At 40.7% G+C, this 26515-nt stretch overlaps 1 protein-coding gene across 1 annotated transcript; it reads right to left on the bottom strand.

Annotated features, from left to right (window-relative positions):
* Positions 1-1321: 1321 nt before the first annotated feature.
* s1pr4 (sphingosine-1-phosphate receptor 4) lies at positions 1322-12303 on the bottom strand. The gene is made up of 3 exons (XM_020612974.1): positions 12294-12303; positions 3773-3848; positions 1322-3149 (listed from the first exon to the last, which is right to left on the bottom strand). The coding sequence occupies exon 3, from the start codon at positions 2993-2995 to the stop codon at positions 1766-1768; it is 1230 nt and encodes a 409-aa protein (XP_020468630.1). The 5' UTR covers positions 2996-3149; positions 3773-3848; positions 12294-12303; the 3' UTR covers positions 1322-1765.
* Positions 12304-26515: the final 14212 nt, after the last annotated feature.

The following is a 26515-nucleotide window of genomic DNA, read 5'->3' as shown; positions in this document are numbered from 1 at the left end:
ATTTAATCTGAAGAGATCACACCAGACTGTTACAAATCACCTGAATTTTTCAGTTAACCACTTAATAAATAAGTATGGATGCTTTTTTAAAACTTTAACTTAATTTGTTGCTTATTTTCTCAGGAATATTTAATGTTCAAAAAATACTAAAGATTTTCAAATGTAAATAGTCACTCCTTGTCATTTGAGAACTGGGCCGTTACTCCAGCGTGAGAACAGGTACTTGAGGAAGTAAAAAAAGAAAGAAAGAAATCACATTATGCTAAAAGTGGAAACTTTCACATCTTCAATGTTTTCAAATAGTATATGCTACTGAGTTCTCACATAGTGGGACTGCCCCTTGTAGCTATGCTTCATTGCAATGGCTGTTTCATTGTGAAATACATAATGAAACTGCCACACAGGTACTTTTGCATTCTTTGCCTTTGCAGAATTGCAGATTGTTGGTTTTGTGAAAATACCTCCTACAATCTCAGTCCACAACAAAATATGTTGTTCCAGTATTCACCAGCAGCAGTGCAGCACAGTACACAGTATACAGTACAATAGTCTGTATAACCTACAGGTGCATACTATCTGCTAAACCTTATCTATCTACCCTGCCAGACAGTCATAATGAATTTATCAATTAGTCCAGGCAGTGTGTGCCCTTGGGGCTGCAGTCCCAGCCCTCGCCTCCTCTGCACTGAACTTCAATCAGTCATCCTGTCAGAAAAGCAGAGGGGAGAACAACATGGCGGAGGTCTTTTGAAAATTTGTTAGGTCTAACAGTGAAGACAAACCTTTCATAAAACTATATTAGAAAACATTTCCTCTCATGTACAGTTACATGTTTTGCATATTAAAGTGCTCCTTCATTAAACGGATTGAACAAGCAAACATTGTGTTTTTACAAAAATATATATCATTTAATTGTGGTGTGATTTGTAAAATTTAGCTATGATAAATCTAGAAAACTGTAAAGCACTTGTGTTGAGGTCAGTGTAATGTAAATTTTCAGTCTGGGAAAACTGATTAATTCAGTCTACCCCCAGAAAGCAGTCAAGGCTTTGATGATGTGTCTCCCCTCTAGAGGAAAGCAGAAGAACTAGACTGAAAACAGAGTGCACTCATACTGTACTTAAAGCAAAATAAACTTTATTCATATTTTTGTATGTACAGTATATAGTGAAACACAAGGCTAAATACAAAATACAAAAACACAATGCAATACAACATATTTTCCCATAAGACATTTCTCAGTTAACTTATATGCAGATCAAAGTTCTTGTGCTTTAAAATCTATAAAAAAAAAGTAAAAGTAAAGTACTGTACCAAAAACTCAAAGGTTAGGTTTCTCATTCAACTCAATGGGGAAAGTGTCTCCAAACGTTTCACTTGTATTATATCTAACGTGCAAAAACAAATCAATACTGAAAATCTGTGACAAGCATAACCAAAAGTACTATTGTCAACTGCAAAGAAAGGATAAAGTCATATTTAAGAATGGATAACTTCGTATATTTTATCAAACTTTCTGAGAGTTTGTTTACGTAAGTGACAAGCATCACCAAAAGAAATATTGTGAGCTGCAAAAAAAGAATAATGCCATATTTAAGAAAGGATAACTTCATATTTTTTATCAGGTTTTCTGACAGGCTGTAATCATTACTGCAAGTACCTGCTGGCACAAAAGTAAACATTCAAAGCAAAACTTGGAGGAAACGGTTAGATGTGTGTCAGTGCACACAGGTTGTGTTTGCTTGGGAGGGGAGCACATTGTGGTTTAACCACTTGAAACTGACAGGCAGCTGGTGGTGGAGCTCAGCCTACATTTTTTGGGTGCCCTGCGAGGCTTGCTTGGCGTTGGTGGTGGGGATGCCACAGTCAGATTTCTGACCTTGTTGAAACTGTTCCTCAGACTGTCCCTTCTGCTCTCTGAGGTGCTGCTGGTGTCCTTGGATGTGAATGCATCTGGGTGACAGAGGCCGGCCCTCAGGCAGCAGCAACACAGCAACTCAGCAATAGCCTTCCTCATCTCGCTGCTGCCCAGGGCATAAATGACTGGGTTTAGGGCAGAGTTGAGAACAGCCAGGGAGATGAAATAGTCAGCACTGAACAGAAGTGCACAGTGGCGGGAGGTGCAAAAGAAATCCACCAGTAACAGCAGGAACAGTGGCCCCCAGCACAGCATAAAGACCCCAACGATGCTGATCACAGTTTTAAGCAGAGCCAAGGAGCGCTTGCGACTGCGCTGGGGGCCCAATTGTGCACTCTTGTGTACATGGCAGTAGATGGCACCATAGAGCACTCCAATAGCCAGGAGGATGAGGAAGAAGATAAAGAGGGAGAAAAAGATGTAGGTCTTGGAGTAGAGAGGGAGGAGGGTGGAGCATTCATCTAGGCTACATATGCAGTTCCAGCCCAGCAAGGGCAGGAAGCCAATCACTAGTGCCAAAACCCAGCAGAGTGCCACCAAGCCATAGATCCTGTAGTAGGTCGTCTTTGCTGGCTTCTGGGGCAGTGGCTTCATCATAGCGGTGTAACGTTCCACAGCAATCAGCATCAAACTGAATATGGAAGCTGCCAGGGCCACAAATAGCATCCCTTCCCTGAAGAGCCACAAAGCAGGGGTGAGGTAGAACGTCTTGTTGCCAGACATACAGATGTTGAGCAGGTAGGCGGCACCGGTGAGGAGATCACTGAGTGTGATGTTGGCAATGCAGACATAAACCCATCGCCGGCTTTGGCGGATGTGGGAGATGACGGCCACCAGCACCAGGAGATTCTCCAGGATGATGAAAACACTGACGAAGAGAAAGATGGCCATGGTAATACTGATATGGTTCTGGGTGTTTGAGATGGTCCTGTTTTGCAGGCGGCCAGTGTGGTTGTAATGCCTCAGAATCACATGGCTGATCTCAGCGGCTGCAGTGGTGGCATTGCTGCGGTAACTGGGTGTGTGGTACAAGTTGGGGCAGGAGGAGGGGGAGGTGAGGGAGGAGAAGACATTCATAGCAACAGCTGGGCTGGTCAAGATCAAGGCTGTGGGTGGGAAAAGGTTGAAGCAAGATGGTACGAGCTGCACAGGAATTAGTGTGACACTCCTGTGATCAAACAGGCTGACACACTCTAACCACTGGAGCTCTCTGTCTGTGCTCAGCGCACACCTGAGAAGACAAAAGAAGAAGAAATTAGAACAATTTCAACAAGGCATCTCTGTGAAAACAAAAAATTCTCCTTGTTCTTATAACGGCACTGTGTGCATCCTCATTACAACACTTCAATCAGTTTAAAAGGCCCGTGCGCCCTGGCACTCCACCTAGTTGTGGTTAACACAGGATGAGCGAGCACCTGCAGAGGGAATTTAAATCACTACATGAAAAAATACGCACAAGAATGCTAAAAAACATTTGCTTACAGTTCTGCTATAATTATAAATAATTGCAAAATAGCAAAAACACAAGTTTTGGGTTTGTGGTTGTTTTTTTTTACCCTCCTCAGTGAACTTAATCAAAGACAGTTAATGAAAAATGACCTGTAAATATAAAGTTTTGTCATAAGGTTTCTATAGTTTCAAATGAAGAAAAGCTTAAAAAGGCACAGAGTTATCCACACCGAGGACTGTGTGCCACACCAAAAAAGTTAAGTTGAAATTGTGAAATCTATTTAAAAAATCAAATATTTAATACTGTATTCTAATTGTATCTTATTATGTGTTGAAAACAGGTAATCACAGGTAATTATCAGAGGTATAGAGTGAAGGGAAGTCAGTGCAGTGGAGAGTACTTACTCTGGCTGTTGGTGGTGATGCTGAGTATTTGAGAAGACAGCAGTTGTAGCTGAGTACAGCCTTTTGCAGCACACTTCTGATGGGGAAGTAGAAGGTTACATAGTTATACACCCCACCCAAAACACATCACACGCACACACACACACACACACACACACACATACAATATGCAACAGCAAGATTGCCATGTTTGTTCCATCACCTTGTAAAGAGAAAAAGCAACTGTGAGAATTTCACAGTTTCCTACAGTTTTAAAATTTCACAAAAAATTCACATGTTGTTTGATGTTTATCTACTACTTTTTGCAGAAGATGTATTTTTATTTTAATATAGAGTTTACAATGTTTGCTATTTTTTTCTGGCATCATCAATATGATCATATTTTTCTGAAACATCACACAGATGTACTACTGCACATCAGATGCCATATGCCATTGCTCAAGTGTAAGCTTATACAGGAAAGGCTTTTTCAAAACACATGCCACACTAAACCAGTTTAAAGCCTTCTGCAAAGTGACATGACTCACTATGTTTAAGGATATGGGGCAAGAATCACTTGCACTTACAAGACCATGATAGCTAGTTAAGGCATTATTACAAAAGCCTCAAATTAAATTTGTTTTTTTTCTCAATATTTCTCAGAAAAAGAGAAAAACAGGAACTCCCAATCAGATGGAAAGGTGCCCCACCCTGCAGATAGAGGGTTTCATACATCTCATCACACACAGCTGTGGTTGCTAGTTTGGGTAGACAGCCACAGTCACACTATTCATTCCACGCTATATGCATGTCACACTTGACTTCAGCAAACCTTAGACCATGTACCCAGCAGACCCTAACCACATGCCATAAGACGGGCAGTGTCACTGAGGTTATGATCACTTTCTAGTCAATCATAAACACATAATATACAGAGAACCAGCACATCAGGCATCTTGCAAGCACCATAAAATGATGCCAGACCCAAAATCAAGAAACTGCTTTTCAAATATGAGCAAAACCAGAGCTTGTGGCCGAACACATTTGCCCATCAGAGTGGAGTTTTCAAAAAGCTATCATTATCTCTTTCGGGTTTTCAGCAAAGTGCAGCTAATTGTATCACTGCACTATAATTATCATTTGTCAAATGCTTCAAAAGTATACTAGTCTGCTCTGAGAAGAAGTCATATGAAACCTCTGGGAAAATAGAACTACAGTATAATCATGCCCCAGATGTGTTCATAAGAAAATATTGTGAATCATAGCAGTTGTTAGTATTTTATTAATTAAATAAGAAAATGTGCCAGTGAGTATTATATGTCATCTTCTATGTCCATCACAAATATGTTCGATATGTTGATAGCTCAGTAGTTCTTCAGTTTGTACCATTCACAACTAAGACCAGGTTGTGCATGTAAATAAAGAAACAATACAAGTGTAATATGACTGTGAGGTTCTTGACCTACATTGTGGAAATGTAATCAGGCATAAAATTCACCAGTCGCGCCAAAACAAAGGTAGTTAATTGATTGCACAACTTCCCTTTTTGTCTTCAGATGTAAAAGTAGCAGACATGCATTACTAACCATATTGTAAACAGTTCGATGCTGGTTGAATACTACTTCTATAATGATGCTGTAGTGAAGCAGCTTTTTTTTCTGAAGGAAATTAGGAAAAGAAAAATACTATTTAAAAACAAAATACACAGAAGGCAACAGCAGCCTGAGGTGTTAACAACACCTACATCTGTTGAAAACGCCCTTTCTTTGAAAATAGAACTTCAAATGGCACTCTAACCACATCTTGCGTATTCCGAACCATGTGTGTGTGTGTTTTCACTGGTAAGCAGGGTCGGCACTTTAGGCTCTTGTTGTAATGGTTCTGAGTATGCTGTAATGCAAAGAAAAGCATTATATGAATATAAGACCATTTACCATTTACAATACATTCAGAACGAGGGTTTCAAATTCCAAGGCAGGAAATGGAGAATAGGACAAGCAACAAAGGTCCACAGCAAGAATTGAACTGTGAATGTTGCAGCTGCAGCATGTGACATGAACTAAAGCCATTCAGTTATCAGGGCACTCTGTTCTTTTTTAATATAATTACTTAACAATACACTCTACCCTGTCTGTTTTTAAGTCTCTTTTAAAAACTCATTTATTTTCCCTGGCATTTTGATATTTTTGTGTTGATTTTAGTCATTTGATTGATTATATTTTATATTGTTGTTTGTGGTTTATAATGTATATTGTTTTATTGCAATGTACAGCACTTTGGTCCACTTTGGTTGTTTTTAGTGCTTTATAAATAAAGTTGGTATGGTATGGTATGGTACATAATAAGCAATGCTTGATCAGATGAGGAAAAAAACCTACATTATCTTTCACAGAGTAAAGACCTAGACAACAAGATTCTACTACAGACTGGTGAAACATTCCAGGAACAACCTGAATGAATGAGTGGTCTCTTCCAAGATGGCAGTGCCCCTGTCCATAGGGCACGAGGGGTCACTGAATGGTTTGATGAGTATGAAAAGGATATGACCTTTCTAGGACACATTATGTTGGTTTTTTTCCTTTCATTTATAACTCATATACATGGAAGTGTTTTCTTAAAAGCTCTAGGTTGAATGATTTCACACCTCCTGGATTTTACACAAACTAATATTTGTTTAATCAGTACTCAGTTAAATAGACCAAAATTTGGGTGAGCATTCCTATGGAAGCCATGTAAAATGGCGTTTTGACCAACCACTGGGCAATTAGTGGGTATAAGGCTCTGTGTCACAGTCTCACTCACGGTTTTGAATCTGGCCTGTTTTATCCCTGTTATTCTTGCAGCAGCCAGCAGTCACTCCTTGCCAGATTGTTGTTAAAGTATCTTTTTGACTTGTCAGCATCTATTCTGGCTTCTACCTTCCTTTCCCTTGTTCTCTGTTTGCCTACCCATGTGTGGACTGTAGTTTGTTTTCTGGTTCTGTTCAACTGTCTGCTCTGTACTGACATTGTTTGTTTGTTTCCATTATCTGCCAGAATTCATGCTGCCTTCACCCAAGCCAAGAGTAAGTACTCCGCAGCTTAGCTCAACCTTATAGCTTCATTATATCTGCTTAAGCTAAGTTGCCATGGCTGGTCCCACCGACAGCTAGAGAGAAAACCCACAAAATAGAACCGGAGTCCTATTCCATTAGTCCTAGCTGCGGTATTCAGGCGACCGGGCCTGGGGCAGAGACTCAGAGAGGGGTGGCACATTTAAAATGCATGTAAAAAGTAAATGAAACCTCTAGTTCTATGAAATAATAACCTATGCATTATTAAAACTCAAATTGTTTGAATGTCACTTTTGGCTTTTTCCTATTAGGGATCACCACAGCAAATCATCACACTGATGATTCGCATGTTGACATTTGGCATGTGTTTTACACTGGATGCCCCTCCTGACACAACCCTGACTCAAACCTGGGCTGCAGCGGTGGGAGCACTGCGCCCTAGCCACTAGTCTATCAGGGGACCCTGAGACACTCAAGATAAGACTCAAATTGTTTAATTAGTATAACAATGAGACACACATAGTGCTTTCTTTTGCTAAATTTGGCTGTGCCCCTTGTTTACTCCCAGCTGGGGACATCTTTGCCTCATATTTTATATCATGCTGCATGCATGGTATAAAACAAAACCAATTTGACTGTCATGGCTCAATCAGTAGTCCAGCTGTTATCCACACTTATTTAGCTCCACTAGTTCTAATAGTAGCTATCTGTTGTATCAGGAAATGGCTGTGTGGCTTAATTTTAGTGTTCAGCTTTGGTATTTGCTGCTTTGGTCTAAGCACATGGGCAGAATTACTTGAAAATGAGATGCAGTAAAATAAGGGGTGGACAAACGTGTTCTATGGAGAGCCAACAGTCTGAGGGTTTTCATTGCAACCAACACTTCTAGAGGAAAAGAGCTAATGCTGCGGTCACAGACTGGAATGAAAACCTGCAGACTATTGGCTCTCTCTGGCCTTGCCCCACCCCTAGAATAATTAATTACAAAGTTGTCATGGCTTACATATAAGCAAACAATTGCATACTTACACATTTACTGCATTACCATTTCTTTTATACACAAAGCCACTTGATTCACTGTTAATATAAAAACTATTGATTAGTGGAGGTTTAAAGATTCAGGGAAGCCACCTCCCTTCCTGTTGTGGGTTTTTGATGTCAATTTCTATTGTGCATTGTAGGCAACAGCTACAAATATCAGAACTGTATAAATAGCCAGAATTTTAAAAAATGTCATGGTTGAGAAGTTACTGGTCACAAAATAAAGCTTTATACTGTGGTGAGAAATTCAGGCCAGTGGTGCAATTTATAAAACAACCCACAGTTTTTCAAACAAATGATGCTGCAGTCTAGACTCAAAGTTTCCTAGAAAAAGATGACTGACTTGTATGGTGTCAACATCTGGTGGCCACAAAACAGTATTACAGTCACTTTTCTTGTATATAAAAAGTATAGCATCCTTGTGAGACTGCTGGAAGTCATATAAGGCAAGAGTTGTTTTTCCTTTAGAAAAATGTAATTGTCCTAAATAGGGATGGCAGACATAACTGAATGCAAGCAAAGAATAATAAATCAGTTTACAAACAGTAATTTAACAGTAAGAATATTGCATTAGCATATTGCATTACCTTCAGTAATGGCAGAAAGGAACACTAAATTAACACGCCATAAATGCACACTTACAAACTGTCAGAATTAAATAATAAAGTATCTATACACACACTTGGATGCAAGTTTGGACATTCCTGGACAAATTCAACATTTTGTTAATTTTTGTGAAAAAAAAAAAAAAGATTTTTATATCAAGAAGTGTTTAACGGGCACCAACTGCTAGTCACAAAACACATCTTATCTACACGTTTTAAGACGAATACTGATTATTTAACACTTTCTCAAAGAGTCCAAGCTGGTTTAAGTTGTGCTAAATCCAGAGCCATGGTGCTATCGTCTAGTACTAGCGTCGTAATCCTGCAGGGGGCGCCATTCTTCAACAATTGCCCAGATCAACAGGGTGCATTCATTACACACAATCTGGTTTGTGTCTTTTTCCTCAACTTTTCTCGCACTCATGCTGTAGCTGGCTGTTATTAAGGCAAAGAAAGGAAGTAGCCACAGGCTAGCTTGTTAGCCGGTCTGAAGCCACACAGTATGTGCCGCAAGAGTGGACTTTTGAGCCAATTTTATCTACTCCTCTTTGTTTAGTTCAAGCGTATAAGTAAGCTATGGGTTTTTAGTCGGTTCGTTTTAATGTTTTTTTCCGCCTCGGTTTCAAAGGTTCAAACCGACCCAACCTCTGAGCTTTGTCTGTATGGGACTCCACCGTTGTTAGCCTGCTTCACATAGTCTTGGTTTCATCGAAGGGGAAAACAACCCACAAAGCTAGAAACTGCGTTCATTAGCGTTTCTTTGTTCAGCAGTTGGTTGAATCGTGGGGAATGCAGTTAAGGATTTCACCGAGACAATGAGAACACCAGCCGGGAAAGGTAACGTTACATTCCATATTGTTTGCTCTAGCGCTGGGCTTTGTATAAGTTTGTTCTTTAAAGCAAACATTTACACAGTAATGTATGAATTAGTCGAAATATTTTGGATTATTTGTGTCAAAGGGTGTATGTTTCATTTTTGTGGCTACCAGCGTTGACAGGGCTGTTTTAGGACGCTATTGTGAAGCAGCTGCTCTGTGACTCTCCTGACTCTATCAGCATTCATCGTCTTCTGTTGGAAGTAGTGGTTATGTCCCGTTTAGGACAAAAACGGAGCTAACTACTAACGCTGGTTCTCTCACAGTCGTCCTAGTTAACTGTAACAGGCGATAACGGCAGGTCGCTGGTTTGGCTCTGACACATATCCAGTGGGTGAATGAGCCGAGAGAGTAGGCTGATTTACTGCAGTGTGATGTCCCCAGGCCTGGTGCACAATGTGACTTTATGTGTGACTGGGTTGTTTGGTGGAGTCAACAAGGCTCGCTGAGATCTCTGAAACAGCTCCAAAGGAGTTGGGCTGTTGACGCAGACTTTTGAGTCCTTGACTTAAATCTAACCAGAAGTGTCTAGAAGGGGGTAGCTTGAGCTTATCCAAATTACCATTGTATCGTAAGTGTTAGTATGTGCCCTCCATGGGGCACAATTTATGGCTGAGTGCAACCTTGATTGCAGTGATGGGTCAGGTAGTAAAATACTGCAATAATGGAGCAACAGATCTGCTTAAAACTGGGAGATATGCTACTGTTGTCATTTTGATTTAATCACATAGCTTAAATGCTGCTTTTTTCAGCCTTGGCTGCTTTTCATGTAATTGAACTTGTTTGACTGTCTGGCTGAGTAATATCAGCTGTGACTGTCTCTGCCTACTTTGTCTGGCACTGCACTCCACCGCTCATCCCTGGTTTACAGCTTTAATCATGTGAAATCATTGTCACCAAATCCATTTAGAGGTCAACAGGTATGACTGGGAGATGTAGTTGAATCACCAAAACGCCATTGATGTGATCATTTTGTAGTTTCTTCTTCCATACAGTAGAATATTGGCCAAAACCTAACTGCAGGACCAAGCTCTTGTTACATGACAGTGTCTGGGTGGTGGAAAAATCTGTCATGCATATAGGAACATACAAGTTGTGCACATATGCACTTCACTTGAAAGTTTCCATTCCTCCTCCGAAAACAGTTGCGTTCTTCCAGCAGCCTAACTAGCAAGTAATGTCATTATGCTTCTGTTATGTATATACCCTTTCTCCTGTCACACTGGAAACTCCATCTCTGGAGGGATGGATTGTAATGAGCTGTCAAACTAAAGAGAGGAAAGTTAAAAATATCACCTACTGGATGGTATGTTAGACACATGTGTTCATTTTGTTTTATTGCCAGCTTGGAACAATACCTGCATTAGGTGTTTTGAACTCTGTCAAACATGCTTTTATTTCAAGTCATGTAGTGGTAGGGGTGTGACAATACACTTAGCTCACGAGGTGAGACAATACACGATATTGGGTTCATGAGAATGAGATGATATTTCATCACTGTTTATAAGAGATCATCAATGTCGAAACAGATGACTGGAAAAATAGTCTTTTATTCGACCAAAAGTCACAAAATGCAAAACAGCGCAGGTACATTTCGAAATATTTTAATTAATCATCTTGTAATGAATGTCACTTCAATTCTACTTTCTGAGTATGAATTATCATATGCAGACAGCGATATGCAGGTACTGTAAACGATTTTGCCACAAACTCAACTGACTGGCTTCTCTCCTGTATGATTTCACTCAAGTCTCTTCAGACCTTATAACTGTATATGAAATGTGCATTAGTTTCTAACTTCTAAATGAAGCTGTGTGTGACCTTCTATGCTATTTTCACCCTGACCGCACCGCACTGCGTTGACAGATCGCGTAGGGGGACGATTGGGATGTGGACACTAACCGGAAGGAGACTCTTTTGTTTACCTTATTAGCATGAGCATTCACTGCTATTTACTGTTGAAGTTGGGCCACAATTAACACACTAAAACAACTAGCCATACCCTTTCGTTAGTATTATTAAATGGTGTTTTTCATCTATCTCTGCAGACACACGGGTGGTAGAATTGGTGCCAATGGAGTAGGCTAGGTTAGCAGCATGACTAACCGAAAGTCATGGACTAGAGATGGAGCCACTCCCATTGATGCATCACAATATGGCCATGTACATGCCTGCACATGCTCTCAAATACAGCAGGGGGTTGTGTTTTTGCTGGACCAATGTGAATACATTGTCACACTCGTGTCATACTAGCCTAGTTCTGTTATGTACTGATATTGTGAGACAGCTTTAGCCTCATCAAGAAATTTAATTTAATATCACGAGATCTCATCACACACCTAATAGTTTTTTATGTGTTTATCTTTATCTGTTTTAAAATCAGTTCTCCCGAGCTACCACACCTCAGACAATTAATCACAGAAATAACAAAACAGTCCGTGACAGTCTGTTTTTGGATTTAAAAACCACACCACAGTTCATCATTGCATTATATATACACATATGGCATCAAATTAAAAAGAGGAGCACATTCTGGCAGCTTTTCTAATAAGACCCAACTCTGAAATGACATTGAACAGAATATAGATAGCTTTTAATTTATGCAGTTTATAAGACCTTGCATGTGTATTATTTTGGCTGTCAAAAATATTGGCATCCCTTAGCATTGTAGAGTAATTGCTATTTACTGTAACAGGCGAGAACGGCAGGTCGCTGGTTTGGCTCTGACACATATCCAGTGGGTGAATGAGCCGAGAGAGTAGGCTGATTTACTGCAGTGTGATGTCCCCAGGCCTGGTGCACAATGTGACTTTATGTGTGACTGGGTTGTTTGGTGGAGTCAACAAGGCTCGCTGAGATCTCTGAAACAGCTCCAAAGGAGTTGGGCTGTTGACGCAGACTTTTGAGTCCTTGACTTAAATCTAACCAGAAGTGTCTAGAAGGGGGTAGCTTGAGCTTATCCAAATTACCATTGTATCGTAAGTGTTAGTATGTGCCCTCCATGGGGCACAATTTATGGCTGAGTGCAACCTTGATTGCAGTGATGGGTCAGGTAGTAAAATACTGCAATAATGGAGCAACAGATCTGCTTAAAACTGGGAGATATGCTACTGTTGTCATTTTGATTTAATCACATAGCTTAAATGCTGCTTTTTTCAGCCTTGGCTGCTTTTCATGTAATTGAACTTGTTTGACTGTCTGGCTGAGTAATATCAGCTGTGACTGTCTCTGCCTACTTTGTCTGGCACTGCACTCCACCGCTCATCCCTGGTTTACAGCTTTAATCATGTGAAATCATTGTCACCAAATCCATTTAGAGGTCAACAGGTATGACTGGGAGATGTAGTTGAATCACCAAAACGCCATTGATGTGATCATTTTGTAGTTTCTTCTTCCATACAGTAGAATATTGGCCAAAACCTAACTGCAGGACCAAGCTCTTGTTACATGACAGTGTCTGGGTGGTGGAAAAATCTGTCATGCATATAGGAACATACAAGTTGTGCACATATGCACTTCACTTGAAAGTTTCCATTCCTCCTCCGAAAACAGTTGCGTTCTTCCAGCAGCCTAACTAGCAAGTAATGTCATTATGCTTCTGTTATGTATATACCCTTTCTCCTGTCACACTGGAAACTCCATCTCTGGAGGGATGGATTGTAATGAGCTGTCAAACTAAAGAGAGGAAAGTTAAAAATATCACCTACTGGATGGTATGTTAGACACATGTGTTCATTTTGTTTTATTGCCAGCTTGGAACAATACCTGCATTAGGTGTTTTGAACTCTGTCAAACATGCTTTTATTTCAAGTCATGTAGTGGTAGGGGTGTGACAATACACTTAGCTCACGAGGTGAGACAATACACGATATTGGGTTCATGAGAATGAGATGATATTTCATCACTGTTTATAAGAGATCATCAATGTCGAAACAGATGACTGGAAAAATAGTCTTTTATTCGACCAAAAGTCACAAAATGCAAAACAGCGCAGGTACATTTCGAAATATTTTAATTAATCATCTTGTAATGAATGTCACTTCAATTCTACTTTCTGAGTATGAATTATCATATGCAGACAGCGATATGCAGGTACTGTAAACGATTTTGCCACAAACTCAACTGACTGGCTTCTCTCCTGTATGATTTCACTCAAGTCTCTTCAGACCTTATAACTGTATATGAAATGTGCATTAGTTTCTAACTTCTAAATGAAGCTGTGTGTGACCTTCTATGCTATTTTCACCCTGACCGCACCGCACTGCGTTGACAGATCGCGTAGGGGGACGATTGGGATGTGGACACTAACCGGAAGGAGACTCTTTTGTTTACCTTATTAGCATGAGCATTCACTGCTATTTACTGTTGAAGTTGGGCCACAATTAACACACTAAAACAACTAGCCATACCCTTTCGTTAGTATTATTAAATGGTGTTTTTCATCTATCTCTGCAGACACACGGGTGGTAGAATTGGTGCCAATGGAGTAGGCTAGGTTAGCAGCATGACTAACCGAAAGTCATGGACTAGAGATGGAGCCACTCCCATTGATGCATCACAATATGGCCATGTACATGCCTGCACATGCTCTCAAATACAGCAGGGGGTTGTGTTTTTGCTGGACCAATGTGAATACATTGTCACACTCGTGTCATACTAGCCTAGTTCTGTTATGTACTGATATTGTGAGACAGCTTTAGCCTCATCAAGAAATTTAATTTAATATCACGAGATCTCATCACACACCTAATAGTTTTTTATGTGTTTATCTTTATCTGTTTTAAAATCAGTTCTCCCGAGCTACCACACCTCAGACAATTAATCACAGAAATAACAAAACAGTCCGTGACAGTCTGTTTTTGGATTTAAAAACCACACCACAGTTCATCATTGCATTATATATACACATATGGCATCAAATTAAAAAGAGGAGCACATTCTGGCAGCTTTTCTAATAAGACCCAACTCTGAAATGACATTGAACAGAATATAGATAGCTTTTAATTTATGCAGTTTATAAGACCTTGCATGTGTATTATTTTGGCTGTCAAAAATATTGGCATCCCTTAGCATTGTAGAGTAATTGCTATTTAATCACTCTATGTAGTGCATTTAGTGGTGGTGTTGTAAATGAATGTTTGTGGCTGTTTAGGGCCTTTCGGCTACACTGTGCTGCAGATGAAACAAATGCATATTAAGTACAGGCAGGGCCCTCATCTGTTATATTCACAATCTAATTAACCTCTGAATCCATCAGAGAACACTTAAGAGTTAAATTTACTTTTATCAAAATGCTTCTTGTCTCACAGCCTTAATTAGAAATTTAGATCTATATGAGTTGTATCGTAACTGGAGATGCAGTATTAAGCAAAATGTGTCGTCCCCCAGTGATCAAGCATACTTTCAAATGGCTGTAAACACAAAACCCATGAATCTGTGTTGCATTGCAGCCCTTTTTATGCTATACTCACTTACAATGCATCTGTACACTCACACAGTCCACAGAATGGTTCTCTGCCATCTTTGAAAGAAAAGGGCCATATGGCCCCCTGCTAATGGTTTGTACTCTGCAAACCCCACTGCGGAGCTGTCAGTGGTTGAAGACAAGATGGGGGAGGGGGGTGGACGACCAATTAGGTCTCTAGCTTGGCCCTGAGTTGTAATAGGTCTACACATCCTGATGGATGTAATTGTGTGAAACTGCAGGTGAAAAAATAATTGCCTCACTCGTATCTGTGCCAGTATTTCTCCAAGGAGACTCAAGGAGAGACTCAACACTTTCTTCAGACCAAATTTTCACATTCAGGTTTATTTTCAACAACTAAATCAGACCTAGTGCGTCATTCAAATGAAATGGCTGTTTTCTGCCCTTGGTTTTTTGGCTGTGGGAGAAGAAAGGAGGTTATGGAGGGGAAACATGAGAAGAAACTGCACTAAATGGGTAAAATCATGGCTACTACAACAACAGGCTGAATGGGCTTTCCTGAACCATTCTCTTCTCGTTCATTGAGTCACTAAGCTCAATAGCCAACCAGAGTGGTCTCTCTCTCACCAACGAGGCCCGATCACTGACATCAATTCAACATGTCAAAGCTGCCAACAGGGACCGACTGGGGCAAACGGTGCAGGACACACTGGGAGGACTAGCCCCCATAGGCGCTCGCCTATGCCCTGATGGTGGCTGTAGGCTGACTGTTGGCTTGGTGTGTCTCTGCCCTCATATGATGCTTCTCAAGGAAGCTGCTCTCTGCTGTAATGCCACAGCTACAGTCAGCAACAGAATTTATGAAATTAAAAGGAAGTAGGAAGTAGCGGTTGAAGAATGGTTATAATTATACCAGCTTATTTTAATACTGATGTCACGAAATTTCATGGTTATGGGTGTCTTGTGTTATAAGCATATTTTTTTTTTAGCTGATGACTTAAGAGATGTGGGTGATGTCTTTGTGTTGTGGACAGGAAAAGCTACTTTGCAGAGGTTCCAATGGTTCTGACACCACCTCTGCCTTTTACGTATGAGTCTTTAGGTTTGAATGTGTTGGAAGTTTCTACAGTTGCTTGTAAAGTATTTGATTTCTCACTGTTTGATGTCTCGCAATTTGGTCAAAGGTCAAGGTCAAAGTGTTTATCATATGCACAGCTGGGAAACGTGTTTCCCTGTACAGTGAAATTCTTACTTTGCCGTCCACATGAATGCCACATAATACAAGTGAAATATAAAGTAGATGAGTAATAGTACAAATCTAAATAGGCAATAACACAAATCTAAGGCATTTTAAAGCAGCAAGTGAAAGAAGCACAATAAAAATACAACAAGAACACAATATAATGTAGAGAGAATTTATGCTACGTGGGAGCCGTGGAGTGTAAATACTCAGCAGTGAGTGTGCAATTATACATGTGCAAAATGAGTATGTAAACAGTACAGATGGAATTACATGAGGCAGATCCTGAGTCAGCTGTTTAGGAGTCTGATGGCAGAGGGAAAGAAAGAGTTTTTCAGCATAGAGGTCCTGTGTTTCACACTTCTGAGCCTCCAACCGGAGGGTAAGGGTATAAACAGTCCGTGCTGGGGGTGGGTGGGATCTTTGAGGATGGAGGCAGCTTTCCTACTGTTAGGTATTTTTAGTCAGATAGATATTGGATAGATACTTTATGTATTAGAAATGTTTAGTGGAGATAGGATGTCTAGTTAGACTGTTAAATGCTTAGGCCTGCTTATGAGTTTCTGCAGGGTATTTCTGGTCAAGAATACCAGAGAGAAGAGTTGATGACTGTCAGCAGACAGGGTGTTTAATATTATTATTACGACGTGTATAACTGTAGCCTTAGCCATAATATGTTCTTATGTTTAAGTCACGACATGTTACTAGAGGTCTGTGAGAATGTTTTTAGCTACACACCACTTAACCAACAGACACACACACATTGATTTACTTCATGTTTTGACTAATGCTATGGCCAGCTGCATAGTTGGCACATCAGGTGGCGTCACGGTTTGACGTTTCTGTGTAGTATGGGGCTAGCCCAACCGAAGAGATAAATGTATAGGCCTGGTTTGGTTCAGGGTCTTTCATCTGCCTGCGTGCAGAATGGAGGTGCAAGATGCCTGAGCGTGTAATGTTGATTTTTTTACCTGTGTTCATGGAATAAATCAGCACTGTTTTGTAGTTACTTGGACTGTCTCGTCTCTCAGAGTCAGTATGGTAAAAATTACCGGGTACAACACTACGCACCCTGCGGTTAGTGAAGGAAATTAGGTCACACTGATGGCTGTATGCTAGTGGGGCCAACCTCAGCAGTTTTGTCTAGTTTCAGCCCATTGATTGGTGAATATGTGTAAAATCTGAAGAAAGTGTGGGGATGGTTAACTTTCTCCTGTTGCAAATGTGTTGCCTCCATGTCCACCTGGTGTACAGTACTGCACTAAGATGATGTACAATGTACCTGTGGAATTACGTAGACACCTACAGTCCCCATGGCCCCGAAGAACAGCCTCAGTAGATCAGATAGACCAGCTAGCTCAACTGTCATGAGGCAAACACTAATTAGCCTATGTTTTATTGTGAGTAGTGTAAGTGGTGGATAAACAGTTAATTCACAATCATTATTTCAGATAATAGGTTTTGTATTAGTAGAAACTAAGGGAGAAATAATGCATTACAAGATGCACACAGATTTCACAATGACTAGATAATTGTATGTTTTTTTATTTGTGCTACACTCTTAAAAGATATGGCCCTGTAAATGTTGAGGAAAAAAAAAACAGTGTTGCCCAAGTGTCAGACTGTTAGCTACTGTATTGTGAAGCACTCATTGGCATGGGCTTGGCAGCAAAAGTCAGACATGTACAGGCTTGTGTGTCTATTTACCTGTTGTGCTCATCAGGAGAATGTCTGTATACTCTTGTTACTCATACTTCCACTCAACAAGACATGGGTTGGCTGGGCTAGGTGTCATTCTGCCTTTTGTGAACCTGTGGGCTGGTTCAGGTGCTAGTGTTTTCAATGTTAGGATAGCAGAATCCAGGGGCTTTATCTCCGTATCATCTCATCGCAGGTGTTGGCAGCTGATTTGAACAGGCTGTGGTGGGTAAAACCTGGGTGATTCCTGTCGGTGTTCCCCGTTCTCTCAGTAAAGCAAGCTGGATAAGAAGTGGTGGAAAGTATCTAAGTATATTTATTCAAGTAAATACAAGTATGTACAGTTCTTGGGTATCTTTACTTTGCTTGTATTTCCTTTTTCTGCTACTTCATATTTCATTACATTTTTAGAGGCAAATATTGTACTTTTTGCTCCGTCACATTTATTTGATAACTTTAGTAATAATTTTACCAGTTACTTTTCAGAATAAGATGAATAAAAAAATGATCATAAGACTTTATTGATCCCTGGTAGGAAATTCACAAGTTATCCAACAGTATTTCAACATATAGGCCTATAAGATGAAGTTAAAATTAGCTCCAGAGTATTTATATACTGCGTTCTACTTGTGCTTAGGTAGAGGCTCTGAGTACTTCTGCCTCTGTGGATAGGTGTATGAACACAGATGAAGGGGATGAATTGAAATAAGGAGGGCAGAAATGGGAGCATATGTATGCACGTCTGTGTACCTACAGTGTGTCAGTGCTTCTAATAATGTGACAAGAATGCTCCAGGGTCTGCCTCCCTGTGGGGAAAGACCGAGAGAAAAAAAAGCCTTATATTCTGCAAAAAGCTGCGAAGAAAGCTTTGCGGTGTGGATTCAGAGTGACCTGTGTTTTATAGAGGCTTGACCAGATGTACAGAGCAAGTGAAGAGAAGTTAGTGAGCAAGGCTGTCTGTGTGAGCAGAGGCAGAATGATGAGGTTTTCAAGTCATCAATTCCACAAACCCCTTGGTAACTGACGTTTTCTATGTGGCAAGCTGAATTTATGGGCTTTATAAATAGACCCAGCTGTAATGATAGGGTATAAGTGAGGAAAGGGGAGGCCAGCTGTTTAGGGATGGCCTACTTAGAGAGCATTTGTTTGTTGTGCCTCAAGTAAAGATGATTGGATCAAAGCTTGATTCTGATGATTATACCAAATCTGCATATTTGTGGTTATAAGCCGAGCAGAGGTTTTAACCAAAATATACCACTCAAGAATTTTCCACAGTGAAGTTAAAGGTGGTCTAACAACACCATGGAAGACATTTCTTTAAAACCACTTTGAGACAGCTTGAGCATACTGATTTCATATGGTATGTTGGTGGTAATGTACATGTTATATCTTTAGCTCCGGCACTGGCTGCTGTCTGGAAGCTACTTTGTTTGCTACTGGTCACCAACAATTTTGTGAAACTAAATTCCAGTCTGTGCCTGAAGCTTTGATTTTAAAGTCTGACATGTTGTGTTGCAGCCTTTCTCTTACAGCCACCCCCTCAGTGGCAGTGGTCACCCTCAGGAAGAGCATGTGGAAACAGATCGACTAGTTGATGGCTGAATGTTATAACCTCCCCCTCCAACCTCTCAGCAGTCACTGATCCTGTCCCTTGGCACTGGATTATGGGAGAGAGAGGGCACACCCTGAGGCTCCATTTGCCGTTGCACACTGCACCATAGCTCAGCTCTGTCTGCCAAAATAGGATCAATATGCATAGCTAAGGAGGGCAAAGCAGATGCACTGCGTTGAGTATCTGTCACTATGTTTATCGAAATGTCATTCCTATCACTTCCTCTACATTTATGTGAAATGATAGAAAGTTTTCAGAAACTAGTCATAAAAACTTTTGTGGTTTTTCTGTTTTATCTAAAACACTCCCACAACTGACAGATTTTCATTTACCTCATCTCATTTGTTTGGTCAAACCATACAAGTCCCACAGTTGCCGTGAGTAACTAATTGTGAATTCCTGACTTGGTGTAGGTAGTTTCTGTTATTTTAATGCCCTCAAAGTGTTACAGTAGTTATGTACATTCTGACAAACTCCTGCCTGAATGACAGATAAATATGCTCACTTACTGTGGGTGCATCTAAAGTGATTGTGTAACGATCAGGGAAACAGAAGATAAAGCTGTTATTTCTTTTTGTTTACTTATTAAAATACTCTGCATTTGCACCTCCACACATATTGCGGAGATTCAAATACATCGGAGCCGAGATTCACAAATAAAGGGAATGAAACTTAATCTCATACTTATTCCACCAGAATCCTCCCAAGTTTTAAAGGCTTAGTTATATTGGCACAAATTTGATTGAACTTGTTTAGATCTTGGTTAAGGGTTATGGACAAGTTTTAGTAAATACTAGACTTCAGCATCATTCCTTACTTTCTCCACTTGAAATGTTGGGAGGAAAAATTTAATAATCTCAGGCAGGCAAGGTGGTAGAGGTGACAGACCATTCCCATTAAACGTGCCAAGGCAGAATCAAAGCAGTCTTTTAAAGAGGTGGGTGTAAGGTGTTGGACTGGAATAGGAAGTGCATATAGTGCCATTCGAAGCTATGCTTTGTCTAAAGTGTGTCTAAGCTAGTTTAGTGTCTAAAATGCCCTTCAAACTTGAGAGAGAAACTGAATACATATAATGTTATTGTGCTGGCAAGTAAAATCACAAGGTGTTTGTTCCACTTTATCCATATTATTGCTTTGATTACAGTTTGATCAGATCATTTCAATGTATGTAAATTTCATTTAAAGTAATTTATATGACCTGATTTTTTTTTTTTTTTTTAATGATTTGCCTTGGATTAATTTGTGACCAGTCTTGATCCTTTGTCAGACATGCACTGGAACCCTGAAATTCTCCAGACATTACCTGGAGGATAATCAGTCGACCCGGACCTTAAGCACACTTTATCCTGCCAGCTCCCTATTACAGTGCCCTTGTAAGATCCGAGCGAGCCGGAGTGAGTTCATGTGAGGATGCAGCAGCGTGCAGTTCGGAGTATTCACATGGAGCTAGTGGGCATGTCGATGACGTTCTGTCATGTGACCAGCGCAAAACCAGAAGCATACAAACATCTGATGGTGAAGAAAAGTGGTATTTAACAATGAAGACATTAATGAAAATATCTAACTGGAGACACGACGAGATTTAGGAACTTCTGTTAAGAGCTGGCACCATAATTGTTGGACAAATTTAAGGAATGGCAAGAGACTCCGTTGTTTATGATCAAATTACAAACCGGCTACATGACTGCGTCATGTACCTCCTCCTGCATGCACGACTCAGGCGCACCCCCAGTGCATAAACCAAACGGAGTGTTTCCAGTGAGTGAGAACATGTCTGACACGGACTGCCTCCTGTTGTGTGCTACATGTGTGAAAGGGCAACTCTGGACACAGCCTGGACCTGATTCCACAGACAGAGTCCAGAGTTCATGTGTGAAAGCGGCTTTGGTTTTCTTTGTGAAAGTAAACACTGTGTAATGTATCTCAAGTACTTCATTCTGTTTTCTTGTTATTGGGATGGATGTTGGCATTTGACATATATTTCCAGTCCAGTTATATCAATATGAGTCATGTATTTTGGCTATTTCTGGCACAACATTAGGGTTGAACTCTGCAGTGTGCTGACTGCACTTCAGTCCCACCACTGGATGCCTGAAGGGCTGTGGAGAGTGACAAGAGAAGCATCAAAGCACAGAAGAGTACAGGCTAAGGAGGCACAGATGGCGTAAGAGATGGAAAGAAAGAGATGGAGCAGGAACAGTAGAGCTTGGCTGGGTACTCCATTGGCCAGGCTCCACTCTCCTCTGTTTGTTTTTGCTCTATTTTTACTGTGCAGACCCTGGTCACTGATGAATGACTCCATATGTATTGTAAGTTACATTTCATCTGATGGAAGTCATTCAGCATGTCTGGCTGAAGGGGGGAGGGTGTTAGGAGACATGATGTGATCCATACAAAATAAAGAAGAGAACAGTAGAAGACAAAGTTGTGGTTTTTGGAAAATAGCTTTAGTGGGGTTGTCTTTTCACTCTGGATTGATTTTTTTTTTTTTTTTTTTTAAATAATGCTCCTATAACATTTTTCAGCATGAGTGTTGTTCTTTACTGTTACCTTCCAGTCTGCTTCTTTCTGTGAATCTGCACCCAAACATATAGAACTCACCACAGCCAAGATGTTTTCAGTAGATTATGCTCGCTGCACCAAACGTAATCTATCGTTTCTTAGGTTGTTTTTTTTTTCGCTTTTAACTCCCCTTCATTATGCATCTGTCATTGCTAGCTCTTTATAGTTGGCTCTCCTACTGCTTTTTGTCTCCTTTTCATCCCACATTTAGGTTTAAACTCGGGTCAAAGCATCGATTAAGATGCTAAGAACAAAGAAAAGTGTGTGCCTGTGTACTTGCACTGTATTGTGTGGCATGTGTTACATACACAGGTGACATTAGTAACAGATTTTAAATAAGTACTATGAACTTGGCACAGTGCAGACTATTCTGGCCCTACAATGGAGTCATGTTTGGGAAGTGCTTTTAAAGTGGGGTAGCCCACATGAGCAAGCGTGTACAATAATCCCCTCTGTCTGCCGCCTTTCCCTTCATTCCTGTCTTTTTTTTCCTCTTCCTGATTTCTTCTTGCAGCTGCCCCTTGTCTCCAGCTGGTGTACTGTCTGTTTGTGTTTTTTTTTTTTGCATGTACTGTAGTTTATCACGCTGAACGGGAAGGAAGTGTTTCCGTAACTGGATGTTGTGCAGCCACTGCTGATCTAATATTAAATGCGCCTGAATCAAATAAATACACTGTGCAAATATTCACATTTGTTTAGGATAATCTAGTGATAAAGATAACTATGACTGTTGATGCTAGGAGCAATAGACATCTTTCTTAAAACTGACTGTACAGTAGTAGCCAGTGGCTGAAATGAAACCATTGTGTCAGTCGCAAGAACCTACTTTTGCAGGATTTCCCAAAACTAAGCACCTTCCGGTTGGGACATGGCTGCTCCAAACCGGAAGGTTAAAGGTTAAAATCTCGGTGCCTGCAGTCCACGTGTTGAAGTGTCCTTGGGCAAGACACTGAACCCCCCAAGTTGCTTGTGATGGCGGCGCGTATGCATGCAGCGGCCCAGGGCCCCTCAGCTCCAATCAAAATTTTGTTGTACGTGTTACAATGACAGTAAAATGAAGCTTCTCCTTCTAAATGGTCAAATAAAATCTGAAGAATTTAACTAATTATCTCTGTAGCATAATCTGATCAAACATGAAAGAGTTTTGCAAATGTAGAATTTATTGAGGCATTATATGATATTGTGCCGGTGCTTGTATTATTTTGTCCAGCCCCAGTTTTTTTTTAATTATTTTAAGGAAGGTGTTCTGCATGTTTTCACTATACTGTATTTGTCCAACACTGGTCTAATTTGGTCTGTTAGTTCAACATGGCTGAGATGAGTGGGCTGGAAAACTGTCTGGAATTCCCTGTCAACACAAACTAGTGTGGAATCCCAGAACAGCCTGAGCGGAGCCTTCTGGGTTGCATTAAGTCATACATGCTATGGCCTCACTAGCCTGGTGTATTTCATGTGGAAGATGTTGCTTTGAATGTGCAGCTCATTATGCTGATTGAAAGCCCAAATCTGTGTTCACCATCTTGGTTGCTATGCATCATCTTATCTCTGTATTAAGATCTGGATGAGAGAGCCTGGGGACTTGTGCCAGGCAGATATTTCAGGGCTAAGATTATTTGGGGAGAACTTGTACGTATATTTACATGTGCAGGTAGCGTGCTGTAAGAGGTTTGGATAGGGTTGATTTAAAAGCATTCATAATAGTTTGTGGTTCATTCAAATCTTTCTTTGCTCCCCTTTCTACCCTGGTCATTGAGGTCTCACTGACTGGTTGATAGAATAAGGGTGTTACATGTAAATCAAACCATGGTGGTGAGTGGTGGTGAGACATGGGCCTCTTGTGCAACTGACCTGCTGTGAATTGTACATAAAGTAGTTCATAAGGCTGTGGGTGAAGTTAGTGCTGGTTTGCCTCGAGCAACAGCAGAACGTCCTGGCACAAATAGGCCTCGGAGGAGTGATTTCGACTCACTTTAAATTAGGTTGTGCAGTGTGTGCTGCTTTTGTTTGACCTGGAATAATCCACGTGTGATATCGGGTCATATATATACCTCAGAGGGAAGTCAGATGAACAGCAGCTCGCCTCAGTTTGTCAATATATGACAGAGACACGTGATATTGGGAGTGGCAGATCAATGCAGCACATTTAGAGGACCATGTTATAATTGATTAGCATTGCCCAAAACAACTTTGGTAACTTATTGTGGCAGACAGCTGGCTAATCTGAGTTTGGACTGGGGAACTAAGCGGTCACTGTGATTGGGGAGATATCAAATGGTATTGTTGATTTCTGTTTCACTTCAGTTTACAATTTCTGATCATGGGTTTTTTGTAAATTTCGGTTTCTTTTGCAACAGCTTGTGGCAGGGGAAAGGATTTTGACTGTGAACTTGAGCTCCTTATTGAATGAATAGGGTAATATCAACGAGTCAAAGACTGGATCCCTCACTCCTTTATCCTCTTCTTCAGACAGAGGCAGCAGATGCTCCTCAACTTTTGGTTTATTGTTTGTGGTTGGCCAGCCTGGGAGCTGACTTAAAGACGGGGGGAGGAGAAGAGCTTTTAGTGCCCTTTTATTCTTTTCCTCCCTCTCTCCTCACAGTTCTCTCTATCAGTTTTTGTCTTACTGAGCCCACTTAGTGTCTGCCGGATGAGTTGATTCCCTGATTGAGGTTTTGGTCCCTTTGACACAAAAGGCTTCATCTTTGAATAGGCCACATGGCTCTAGTGGGAGGGCTCAGATCTATTTACAGCCATTTTGGGTGCATCTGCATTTCCTATAGAGCTTCAGCCCCGAGGCTCATTTACCACCACTCAGCAGCAACAGGTCCAACCTCTCTCTCTCTCTCTCTCTCTCTATCACACATCATCCTGTACTCAGTCATCCTGAGTACATTTATGAATTCCTAAGAGAGTACATACACTCAAATAAGCTAGAAACGTCAGGGAGCACACACACACACGCGCGCACACACAGAGTGATTCTGTACTTCCCTTCTGCTTCTCATTGTACTCAGAATACAATGCAGCCAGCTTTGGCAATGAGCCAGCCCCTCTCATCTCCATTAGGTCATGCAGAGGAAGTTGTAATGGTGATGGATACTTCAGTGGCCCCAGCTCCACTTTCCCTGGGGACAGGAATAGAGCTTGGTCTACAGCACTGCTGCCAGACACACAGATGTACCCTGGAAGGGGTGTAGGTGGACCTGGGCATTTTGAAATGTTTGAAATTCAGGGCAAAACAAAATGATTACTTATAACTTGAACACAGATGTTCAAATAATTAAATCTCCTCAACCCCACAAACCTGGGGGTGGCTGGTCCATCATTACAGCCACGTTGTTTGAATAAGCATGGTTTAAACCCATCGAGCTTTAATTAAATTCTAGTCAAGATCTCAAGATTTCTAAGCATATCAGAATTATTATTGCAAAAAGTTGGCTGGTTGGATTTGAAACAGCTTCCACAAAGCCAGGAACAAGTTCTACTGGACACTGTGTGATTGTGATATTTATCCTAAGGTGTCCTGTGTACATCTTTCAGTTACTGTACTCTGTAGTTGCACCTAACTTGTCAGATAATTTTACAATTAGGAAAATATTGTTCACATAATGTAGATGCATTGCCTTCTAATCGTGTTTTTTTTTTGTTGTTGTTTTTTTTTTAATCAGTTTTCAAACCAGATGTAATTGCATGTCCACATCTAAAGATCAGTGTTGTTGGAATTACAAAGTCCTATTATTTTATTAACTCCTTAGGTTCACCCCACAGTCCACAGAGTCTCCTAACTACTGTCATTGTTACATCCGTGATGGGAGCTGCCTGTATCCCTGACTCATGAGCTCTATCAGGCATCCTCCTGTGACGTTGAATTGGAATGCTGAGAGTCACCATATCTTTGGTCCACACACACTGCTGGCACCATTCCTCTTGGTTTACCTCAGCGTTTGCATCAGAGTGTGAGACATGCGCTTTGGGAGATTTGGGAGGAGTGAGACAGAGAAGTAGAGAATATTCCAGTTCACCCAGTATGTGTCACTGGGTCATACACTTCCTGCCAGATCATACAGCCAGATGAGGGTGTCTCAGCACTCACTGGCTGCTCTGTTTATACAGTCTATATGAGTGTGTGTGCGTGCCAGTCTTAGGAAAAAACGTTACTCGTTGCAAGAGCATAATACTCAAGGCTCTCACACATCTCACTGTGAGATCATAAACACTAACAACTGGCCATATAAAGGCAAAATATTTCTTTTCTCTCTTCACTAATTGGCACTGTAGTCTTTCTGTCACTCCTCCTTTTCCCTCTATTTTCCTGGGTGGAGTTTTTGCTAAATCTTTGAAGGTGGGTGAGGAATGTGGAATAGAAGTTGGGAGAAAGCAGAGTGGGTACAATCTGGTCAGCCTATTTCACTCGGCGTGTGTCAAGACAGCTCCCTCTCTTAATGCCATTTCAGCTTCAGATATAATAAAGTTATAAGAGAGCAGCCACTTTTCTCCTCTTGGTTTGGTAGTGGAGTGAGATATATTGATTCCCAGATGCTCTAATAGTTCCTCTGCATCACAGGAGTGGTCCAGGCATGAACATGTGTGGTCTTAGAAGACGAAATCTAAAAGGAGCTCAGTCTGAAAATTTGAGTAAAAAAAAAAAATAATA

Source organism: Monopterus albus, unplaced genomic scaffold, assembly GCF_001952655.1.
Source record: "Monopterus albus unplaced genomic scaffold, M_albus_1.0 scaffold129.1, whole genome shotgun sequence".
Taxonomy (NCBI): domain Eukaryota; kingdom Metazoa; phylum Chordata; class Actinopteri; order Synbranchiformes; family Synbranchidae; genus Monopterus; species Monopterus albus.
Note: the sequence above shows the minus strand (reverse complement) of the source record. Positions and strands in the feature narration are given on the sequence as shown.

Excerpts from the sequence above, each read along its gene's own strand:
- s1pr4 (XM_020612974.1), bottom strand. The coding sequence starts at position 2,995 with ATGAATGTCTTCTCCTCCCTCACCTCCCCCTCCTCCTGCCCCAACTTG.